General features: G+C 43.8%; 2 protein-coding genes across 4 annotated transcripts in view; both read right to left on the minus strand.

Annotated features, from left to right (window-relative positions):
* Positions 1 to 6724: 6724 nt before the first annotated feature.
* thumpd1 (THUMP domain containing 1) lies at positions 6725 to 9348 on the minus strand. The gene is made up of 5 exons (XM_008316577.3): positions 8951 to 9348; positions 8587 to 8758; positions 8049 to 8134; positions 7800 to 7962; positions 6725 to 7707 (listed from the first exon to the last, which is right to left on the minus strand). The coding sequence occupies exons 1-5, from the start codon at positions 9158 to 9160 to the stop codon at positions 7403 to 7405; spliced, it is 936 nt and encodes a 311-aa protein (XP_008314799.1). The 5' UTR covers positions 9161 to 9348; the 3' UTR covers positions 6725 to 7402.
* Positions 9349 to 9546: 198 nt separating this feature from the next.
* The window catches only part of eri2 (ERI1 exoribonuclease family member 2), a 5499-nt gene continuing 4170 nt past the window's right edge, over positions 9547 to 10875 (minus strand). For all 3 annotated transcript variants that reach the window (XM_025058411.1, XM_008316575.3, XM_025058412.1), the window contains one exon: positions 9547 to 10865. In XM_025058411.1, the coding sequence (XP_024914179.1) occupies positions 9966 to 10865 (900 nt within the window). In that variant the 3' untranslated portion in view covers positions 9547 to 9965. The remainder of the gene's footprint in view (positions 10866 to 10875) is intronic.

Consider the following 10875-nt stretch of genomic DNA (forward strand, 5'->3'; position numbering starts at 1 on the left):
GGGGGGGGGGGCGGGCAGAGAGAGAGTTTAGGCTGCCTCCCGTCACTCAGTACAGATGTGATCAGTGGCGGTTCTAGTTCTAACACAGAGAAGTGACGCCACAGTTAATGGCAGTTCAAATATTGCTCTATTTCCCTCTAGACAGTAACCTTTACAGCCCCCTGCTGGTTAGTTTATATAGTTGGCAAACAACGTAAGTGCTAAACCCTAAGGAGTTATATTTTTGTTAAGACTTTGATGATTTATGGTCAAATTATACACGATAAAATCAAAGATCCATAGATATTTAGTTACATTTATACTGCACATGTGAATGATGATGTCAACAAGTCATTTCTGAACATTTAGCAAAACATTGGCAGTCTTTTTTCTTTTGTCATATGAAGACAGCTAACCTACATATCTGTGTGCCGGGATCTGTACTTTACCATTTCTTTAACACAAACTAGCTGTCCTCTGTTGGGATGAAGGCTCCGGGGGTTCGTGCGTGTTCCACACATATTCTCTTAGTGCAGTCCAATGCAAGAGGGTTCGCATGATCTCCACGATAATCTGAGAAATGAACGTCAATCAAACGTTAACGATAACATTGTTGTTGAATCATGGTTTTTCAAACACTGATTACTTCAGTTTGATGTCTCCAAATACGATGAAAAGGCAGAAAAGAAATGTGTTTCTCTGATGTTTCCCCACAGGTTCTCCCTCTGACCCACGACGTGGACTTTTCACACTGTGATGAAGTCGTGCACTAGAGACTTGATTGGCATCGTGTGTGTGACTTTACAGCCCAGGTAAACACACATGATTATGGAAATGTATTCACACAGTTTGGAGTGTATACTCTGACTGACTCTCAACCACACTCACACTGCAACAGGCTGACGTTGTTGTGGATGCTGCAGCTCCCCATGAGACAATGAGGCAGGAGAGGGTGAGACAAAGGGAGAATACTGAGGGAGATGAACTTGACCTTTATGAGACCTTTATGGTGTCTTGGTGAGGAGGGGTTGGGGGCAACTGGTACTTATGAATCTATAATGAATTTTGATGGTGGATGTGTAAAGACTGAGGATTGCACATGTCTGTGCTCTCAGCTGAAGAAAGGTCAGTGCAGGGGGAGGAGGGGGGGGGCAGTAATATACCTGCCCCCCTGTCCGTCCGTCTATCCATCCATCCGTCTATCCATCTATCTACTGAGGAACAAAATGTCTGAGCTCCAAGAAGACGTCCAGTTGTTGACAACTAAACTCTTTGGATTGGGAAATATTTTATTAGAATTTGTAATTAAGTTAAAAAGAAAATCAGAAGTCGGTTACTTGGGGTCTCAGCTCTCAGTTGCCAGCCATCATTGTGACACCTTAGTCATCCAGGTCAGGTCCACGTCAGGTCTAGATCACATGTCAACTTAGTACTTCCATTTTCAATATAAAACTCCTGAATAGTTTACCTTTATCTGTGTTCACGCAGTTTTCCTGGTTCGAATGTCCTGGCAAATGTATTGTTGTTATCGTTGTTGTTATCATTGTTGTTATCATTGTTGTTATTGGTGTTGTTATCGGTGTTGTTATCATTGTTATCAGCTTCCTTCATCAGCCGATGACCTGAACTCAGAATGCTGTGTGTTACTCCTAAACCAAGGTGGAGAATGTGATTAATTATTCAATTATTCAGAAGTAGTTTGTGTGTTGTGTTTGTAGTGATGATCAACTCCTGGATTGCGGCAGTGAGACGGCCGTGGTTGTGCGTATGGTCAGTGTTGCGGGTTCAGCTCCGGGAGCCTTTGTTCCAGCTGCCACAGCAGATTTAGGCATTTGTACCGAGAGCTGTCAGAAACAGGCTTATCTCTCGGGGGCCTCTCAGCACAAAGGCCTATTTAGATGTTGACATGGAGTGAAATCTTCATTATAAAGAGCTTGAAAGAGACACAGAGCTCTGGTCTTGAGGGAAATTAATGAAGTAGAAGAAGTTTGTTTAGCTACAAGAAAAGTTATAAGACATGAATGACCAGGCTAACCTACTAATACTACTAACACTGTCTATCTACCTCTACTAACCTACTAATACTACTAACACTGTGTACTTCTACTAACTTACTTCTACTACCAACATCCACTGTTCAGTTTCCCATTCTCATCGACAGTGTGCTGCTACTCATGTTTGTATTTTATTGTATTTGACCTATTTGTGCGATTTTGCTGCTACTAGACTCCACTTCCCAAAGGGAACTCTGAGGGATTAATAAAGTTCTAACCGTCTTGTTACTGTCTTACTAAGAATAAACAACATGAAGACAACATTTCCCGTTGCTTTGTATCTGGGCTTTACATATAAAACACTGTTCCTACATTTTAGTACAGCTTCCTGTGTTTTTCTTTCCAGTAGAAAATCATCTTTTAATTATGGAACATATAAATATGAAGGAGTAAGACAACGGTTCAGTATCGTGGTTCATGCAACTATTCATCCATCCAGATTTCTCTGTCATCCATCCACCTGTCCATCCATCTGCCGGCCTTTCCCAGTCATGCCTCTAGTACGTCTGTCAGTATATCTGCCATGGCACCCTGCTGATGTGTATTGTGATGGGCTTGAATACTCCAGCTACCAATATGGCCTGGACCAATGCTGGATTATCCACAGTGGATTAGCTGGGAGCTGCCCTCCTGCTGCTTATTCAAATATTGTTTCACGTATTGTCAACATTAGGGCAGAACTCTGGGCCGCCTTTCACCACACTACAGAATATTCTCAAAGAAAAAACACTAAAAGTGTCTCTGCTTTCCATTTCTTACAAAGCTCGTGACTTCATTTTACACCAAAGGGGAATTTGGTTCTTAAATGTTGGGGGAACAGAGCTATGGTTCCGGAGCCCGTCCGCAGCCCGATCCCCACCAAATAAGGGAGTGTACAAAGATGACGGAGAGCCAAGACCCAACCTAGGCCAAAACCAGTCATGAAAGCCTGCCTTGATCTGTGAAACATGGTGCGTTTTTCCCCCTCTCCCTTTTCTCTCTCTCGCACCCTTACACATACACTTGGGAGTCAGGGCAATTGATGTGCTGCCTTTGATGGCAAGGAGAGGCCTATATTAACAAGCAAAGGACCATGATGAAAGGGCTGAAAAAAGAAGAAATGGGTAGAAAATGTTTTATTTGGAAAGAAAAGCGTCTGAGGAAAAATACTTGGCTGAAGTGACGGTGACAGACGTCGGGACGTTTGAGGGTTTGATGGTAAAACAGCAACGGCTAAGGTAGAGGGAAAGCTTACCGTGTTAGCCCAGCGGCCGTAGTGGCGGATGTTGGCTTCTTGGTCCCAGTGTGTGGTGTTGGTGGTCATCCTTTTGGAATAAGGCCGGTGCTGAATGCACCTGCTGCCCAGCCCCGGTGTGTCCTGGCGATGCAGAGGTCTGGAAGCCAGTGGACGTCCCATGGCATAAGCGTTCGCCATCTTTGTCCCGTTGTTGTCTTGGATATCCTCTCCTGCTTCTTCATCCCTCCCTCTCTTCTTTGATCATGCCTCCCTCCTATGCTCTCTGCCGTATGACATCATCACGCAGCGGCATCGACAGGCATCAAAGAACCTCTGGGCAGGACTGTGTATCTGTCCGTCTGAACAGGGGCGTAAATATGGAACGTAAAGCTTGCTGTAAACCCCTCCACCCTCCGCTCCCTGCATCCACTCTTCTCTTCTCCCTGCAGATGAATGGTTTATTAGACCAGTACAAAACTATACACACACATGCACACACCCACACCACCCATCTCTGAGACGGGTGTATCCCGAGGCCCCCTGCTGGGCGGTGGCGTTTGATTGTGTTTGGTTCCTTCTTTCATCCCAAGGTTTGCTCTGTTTCTTTTCCCATTGCATAGTTCATCCTGCGTGTCCGTCCATTCCAGCAAACACGGTCCTGTGTTTGGACACCGTTGGCCTAAATGCCCCCCCACCCCCAGACTCAGTCTTAGACCCCTCCCTCCTCACACTTTGACTCTTTTCTCCCGTACTTCTTACAGCTGCTGGTTACCATTTCCAATCCTGTTAAGGTTGTGTGTCCTCTCACGGCGCCCCCTCTGTTTGTCTGTCATCAGCCTGAACATCACACACACGTGTCACTGTTCCTCTCTCAGACAGCAGGGGCAGCTGTGATCCAAACCAAAATTAACAAAAAACAGGAGAAAACAGGAAAAAAAAACATTTCTCTAATTATCAAAAGGAAAAAAAACTGCTTTGAAAGTCGGGTTTGCCGTTGGTTTACTGTTATCTTATAACAGTCGCAGGTTTAAAATTGTTGAAAATGAATCAGTGAAGTGGAGTCGGTCAGACAGATCCCAGCCTGGGGTCAATAAAATACATCTACATTTGGAATTATATTGAATTCTAACAGGATTTTTTAACCCTCAAAATGAATTTTTTTTTTAAAATCCCACAATCACACCTACAAATTTGAACCAAACTATTTGAAATCTGGGGTCTTCCATAGTTTTTCAATCTTGTAAAGTGTGTGTTTGTAAAAATATCCAATCAACAAGCGTGAGCTTCATGAATCTGTAGTCACGGAAACATTTCTTTTCTCCATATTTCTGTTCCGGTCCTAAAAAAGCCATATTTCTCTCACAATCAAAATGGAACTTCATTTCAGGTTTTAGACAAACTAATTTCCCCATAATAATAATCATAATAATTATTGCCCCATGATGTTACCCAACATAATCTCAATTAACCTAATCCTCAGCCAGTTGTTCCTTTTCTTACAGGATAAATCCAAATGTTTGGATTCAGTCAGGGCCCTGCAGCTCCACCTACAGGACTGTTGGGGCTGGAGCTGACAGGCTGCTGAAGGTTGATAAGCACTTCTCATTTAGAGCTGCATTCACACAATAAGCCTGGAGACGCACACACACACATACACACACACGCACACACACACACGCACGATTCTTGGGTAAATAAAACATTTGACCCAGAAGTTACTACAAAATAAATCATGTGTGTGTGTGTGTCCTTCTATTGACCATCTGTGTTTACGGCAAACACACACACACACACTCTACCTCGTAACAAAAGACAAAAATACGAGGAGAGCAGTTCCGCAGCAGCAGGAAAATAACTGTGGATTCTGAATCCCATAATCCTCGTCTCTGTGAGACTGTGGAGCCGAACTCCTGCCGTGACTCATCGTCTGAAAGAAATGTCTCAGGCGGAGGACGTGGATAGAAACCTATGTTAAAATTGAAATTAATTTGCCTTGCTGAACACTCTGTGGGGGAGAGAGGGGGGCAGGGGGGGCACCCCCTACTTTGAGAACCTCAGCTTTACATCCAGCCAAGGAAATGTTTCGGTGACTCAGGAATCTCTCAACTGGATCCGAACCTGATTTCACTTTAACACCTCTGATGTTTCTGATGTGGATGAATAGATGACGCGTTGATCTGAACCTGAACTAAATAGTACCAACAGTCAGTGTCAGCTAGTACTGTTCCATACAGCACTGTTCACTGTTCAGGCTACAGTCGTGTGTGTGTGTGTGTGTGTGTGTGTGTGTGTGTGTGTGTGTGTATAAGGGGTGTTGTGGCCACTGTTTGGGTAAAGTGAGACAAATGAGACCCCAGAGAGTTCCACTCAGCTCCTCATAAAGGTCAGATATGGAGACGCACCAGTGGATGCTAATCCTGACCCTGGGGACGCACGTGCATGTGCACGTGCACACACGCTGGTGAACACTTTGTTTCACAGAGCGGTGACATTTAAAACCTGTACGAGTCCTCGGTGACAGAACAGTGAGAACAGAAAAACAACGGACTTTAATGACCAGAGAGGGGTAATTAGAAAAGGCTGTGAGGGCAATTAACACATTGGATCACACTGCATTTGAAGGCCATTCTAACTGATTAACATTGACCTGACTTTGGTAGATTGTTACTCACGTTGACAGTGTTGACTGACACCACCGACTGTTCAGACTACACCGAGAATCTTCACACCTGAAAACTTAAAAACTTAAGTGAATTAAGAAAGTGCAGTTTGGTCTGGTGGTTAGACGTGGACCAACACAGAGGATATGAAGATACTTTGACTTTACTGTACTGTTAGACGTCCTTTCTGATCATGTCATTTAAAGTAATACTTCGTGAAGATGCTGTCATCATGCCGACTGCTGAGGCGTCACTGACACCACTACTGTGATGTCATTATAAGGCATCAGCCGACGTGGGCAGTCGTGTAGTGTAGCCCACATGTACAGTCTAATTGGCACCGTTCTGAAACAGAGTGTGTTTAGGTTAAAAGGTCAGCAGCAGATCGCAGTGATTGGACGATCTGGGAGTTTTAGTTGTACGCAGTGGAAATAATGAACGCAGGGTCAGTGCAACAGTTCAGCTCAAGAGGAAAAAACTGAGAAAAATAATCAGCAGTTCAGATGATGTGTGTGTGTGTGTGTGTGTGTGTGGCCGTGATAAAGAATTTTGTTTTTAAAGAAATCTGCACGAAACCAACGTGTCAAAGTAAAAACAATCATATAAATATGACTAAAAATGTTGAACTGAAAACTGGTTTACAACAACAAGAACAACGTCAGCGTTGCTCCACCTTAGATTGGTGGATTTTAATTTGTCATAAATTAATATGACAAGAAATAAATATATTAAAGGAATGGGAGAAAACAGGAGATCATTTAAGTCTTAACTGTTATAATCACTGAAAAGACTGAGAGCAGATAAATTACCTTTCACTTCGACTGAGAAAAATACAGTTTATTGAGAGCAACAATGATTCATCAATGATACTGTCTAAAAATATTTTCTACATAAAAATAGTAATCGATTTAGAATTCAACAAAAACCATCTACATGTCATTTGAACGTTCATACCTGTCACTGTCACCATCTTGTGGCCAAAAGAAAAACTGCATTTGGACATTTTAAATCCACAGGACATTTCACTGAAGGATAAAAATGTAACAGCTCACATTCGACACGAGGTGAAATCTTCGAGCTGTGCTCGTTGAACCATTGAATAGAAAATGACAGCTGTATAAAATATTATCTTTGCCAAAAAACACTTTTTAAAACTAAGGCTTCACAGCCAGTCGATCATTTTTCTATTTAATCAACTTTTTTCTTATACAATTTACAATTAATTTGGATAGAAAACTGTATTTTTAAAAATAAATTAACAAATCTTTGATTTGAGCTGCTTACGTATGAATATTCCTCAGCTTTTCTGCATTATTTTACTACTGTAGTACTGCAGTACTGTAACACAGGGGTTAAGATGTAACATGTCCATGTTGATTGATCACACATTTGTGTTAGAAAAAGAAAAGTAAACGTTTTTTTTTTTTTAAATCAAACGCTGTCAAATGTTAACCTAGAAAACTGGTTTAAAAGTTTAAACAAACAAAAAAGTTTCACTCCCCGTCGACTCCGCCTTCATCTGTGTCTTTGTTCTCCGGGGACTCGTGGCCGCCGTTCCCAGACTCCTCCGTCTTTTCTCTTCCTACTTCCACCTCCTGTCCAGGACCATCGTCTGGATCTGTCTTATCAGACTTTGAAGCATGTACTTTGACTACTTCCTGGACGTTGTACTTCCTGTACAGAGTGTAGTCCTTGACCACACTGACGCAGCACACGGCCTTTATCACCTCCACGATGACCGTCAGCTGTGGGTTGGTCAAATCCACTTTGTTTTTAGGATTCATCTTCCCAACCAGACCTGCAGCAACCAAAGAATTCATGCTGGTTATTTCAGGTTCATTCACTGACGTTGAACGTTTCTAACCCTACGCCAAAGAAAGGAAAAGTGACCTGCGACTGCTTTGATGATGTCGTCTCTCTTGTTGTGGCTGCTGTTTCGAGCCTTGAAGGCGATCTGATATGTGGCAGAGTTTGGGGTTTTGAACCAAGGCTCCAGGAAAGTCGTCAGGTACTTGACGATATCCTCCTGGAAGGCTTTACATGTTCCAGTCACCTGCAATTAGAACGTGGCGTCACGTTAAAGAAGCTCTGGAGTCCACGTCTTCATTCATCACTTTGGTTTCTTTCCAAGCGTCTCACCGGAAGCATCCGGAGGATCACTCGTGACTTTTTCTTCTTGGATGAGTGAAGATCAGACAGAATGTGATGAACCAACTCGTCAGACTCTACGAAGAAGAAGAGACATTTGAACCAGTGACTGTAAGTCAGGTCGGTTGTTGAACGTCCACAGCAGTGACGTTCACGGCTCATCTTATTTCACTGTTCATCATCATCATCATCATCATCATCATCACCTGGTAATGGTTCATATCCATCAACGTTCCTCTTTCAGTTCCACTCACACCAACACCAACAAATACACAGGAACAGATTTGTAAAAGAGAAAAGTGCAGCACAGATTTAATTTGGATCGTCACTCAGATGTGAGTCACTGCTCTCCACTGCTTCACCGGGGATTTCTGCTCTGTACTTGATCACCAAATACTCAAATTTGGTGATTTTTTAAATGTCATACTAAAAATCCATCTTTAACCCAGATCAGTGGAAAATATTGATATTGATTAAACATACTTTATAATGATGGCTCCTGAGCACACGTCACTGGTCCACAGCTTACCAAGACTGTTTGTTTTGATGAAGATCACATTGTTGGCCCCACTGTCCAAGGCCTGGAACCGTCGTTCCTGTTTTGGTCCAGACGCCCTCAGTTGAGCCACTTCTTTCTTCAGAGCCACGTCCACGTCTTCTTCTTCTTCTTCCCCGCTGCTGCTCCCACCATCTTCCTGTAACTGCAGTGAAAGAACATACAGATTGTATCGATATCAGTATCGGTAATTGTATCGGTCATCGACAGATCGACAAAAGACAACTAGCGTCGTTAAAGCTATAGCTGCGGGGCTAACTGTGGGTCTAATGAAGGGAGAACAGCACAGAATACAGATGATTATATCGAATATATCAGTTGACTGAAGTGACGTCACCTTCTCTGGACCGTACAGCTGGTCAGCGTATTCATTGAGCAGGTTGAAGGCCTCTGCCGTGCACTTCTTCTCGTTCATGTTGCATGTGATGAGGATCCCGTTCATTCCGACCTCCAGTTCTCTGGCGCCTTTACAGCGTTTACTGTGGTGGTGGCCGCCGGCATAGCGCTTCTTGTTCCGTTTCCTCGACTCGCTGTGCGCGGCTGACATGCTTTAGCAGTGACTTTGTCTCCGCCGTTTGTTCTCACCTTGTTGATGTTTGGTTTCCTTCTCAGGTACTTTAGGAGTTTCACCGCGTTTACGCCACTTAAAGCGGACAAATCCCGTTGTTTGGAATTGAAACTACGACGTTGACCTGCAGCTGTTTCCAGTGTAAAGAAACGCCTCACAACAGCACGTTTTCAGTTTGGTAGTTACGGTGAGCGCGGAGGGACAAAAACAATCGACAGCGTATGTTCCTGAGAAGGCAGAAAATCTTAGCACATACTTTATATATTTATATTTACTGTCCATATAAATATAAAGTACAACTGAAAATGTATTTTAGAGGAACAGGACAAATGTAAGTGCGACAAACTGGTAAAAATGTATTTTATTAAAAACCCCAATTAATGAGGACGGTGTCATCCTGTTACACATTAAAACACATCTCGGTTCAAATACAATTCACAGAAGATAAGAGTTTATTCATCCCACACCGGGAAATTCAGTAGAAGAAAACAACAGATCTGAGGGAAATGTACTACAGTAAAAATGAGTATTTCAAATATTGACACAGTGAATGTTCCCGAGGCCACCGTACAGACACAACAGTCATTCAACATTCAAACACAGTTCACTTACCGTGGTGTACACACACACGTATGTCTGTCAACAGACACTTGTCCATCATTCACTTCGTTTTGTCCATTCTTATCAAAATATTACGTTAGTAAAAATAAAGGTCAACGGGACTTTTTAAAAACGGACCGTAGTTACACCAGCACATTATCTATATTCAATAACATTATTAACCTTATCTCAACGTCGCCCTCTGCTGGAGACCACAGCTAAAAGTTGAGTTGTTGTGACTCAGTGATACCGAAGCCAGGGCAGCAGGGGGCGCCAGTCCGCTGCTCTTCATCAGAGATGACTCCCACTTGAAGAAGTCACATCCCTTCTGGATCTTTCCACAGCTACCTGACCGCCGGACAGGACAGCAGAAAAAACCCCGCCCCTGGTTCGGACCCCCGTTGCAGACAACCTGTCGCTTTGCACGACGTCCGCATGCGCACAGTGGGGACGTGACCTTCCGAACTCTTGCAGTCTCAGAAAAGGACCGGTTGGTGAACGACGAGTGTGTGTTGGCAGACAAAGCGGACAGAACTTTATTGGCGGGGTTAAGAGACGTCCGTGACACAGGAGCGAACCTGACGGGGTCGCTGTAGACCGTGAAAGACGTCCGTGGAGTCTGCTGGGGTTTTAGGTTCAGTCTCACTGCTTCAGAGAAGGGGTTCGGCGTGGAGGTCTTTCCTGGAATGGACGTCCCGTGGACCAGTGGAGAAGACGTTTTGGAGTCATTCTTTCTCATTTGCTGTGATTTTCTTCGACTTTGTGGAGATGTCTTGTTATCTACTCCGTCAAAGGAAACAGCCTGAGGCACGGCAAAACACACGCCCCCCTCTGGTACTCTGTTGAACTGCACTGCCCTGCATTTCCTGACCGTATTTACAGAAAGATGGCGGACTTGAGAGTGGTTCCCATCACCTGTTCTCCCAGGTGATTTGAGTTGACTCTCTTCTTCCAAACGACTTCCAGTGCCACCATCGGACAAAAACTCTGAACTACGTTCTCCACCCGTGTCAGTCACACTGTCCTCACTGCCCAACACTACGTCATCATAAGAACCACACCGCCCTTCCGTCTCCACTGAAAGATCTTCACAG

The sequence above is a fragment of the Cynoglossus semilaevis genome, chromosome 9, assembly GCF_000523025.1.
Source record: "Cynoglossus semilaevis isolate Cse_v1.0 chromosome 9, Cse_v1.0, whole genome shotgun sequence".
Lineage (NCBI taxonomy): Eukaryota > Metazoa > Chordata > Actinopteri > Pleuronectiformes > Cynoglossidae > Cynoglossus > Cynoglossus semilaevis.

Bases quoted from the DNA above. Each gene is read 5' to 3' on its own strand.
- thumpd1 (XM_008316577.3), bottom strand. From the start codon at position 9,160: ATGTCAGCCGCGCACAGCGAGTCGAGGAAACGGAACAAGAAGCGCTAT. The intron at 8,135-8,586 runs GTAAGCTGTGGA...TCTTCTTCGTAG, and splicing joins CATCAAAACAAACAGTCTTG to AGTCTGACGAGTTGGTTCAT. The intron at 7,708-7,799 runs GTCACTTTTCCT...TGGTTGCTGCAG, and splicing joins CATCATCAAAGCAGTCGCAG to GTCTGGTTGGGAAGATGAAT.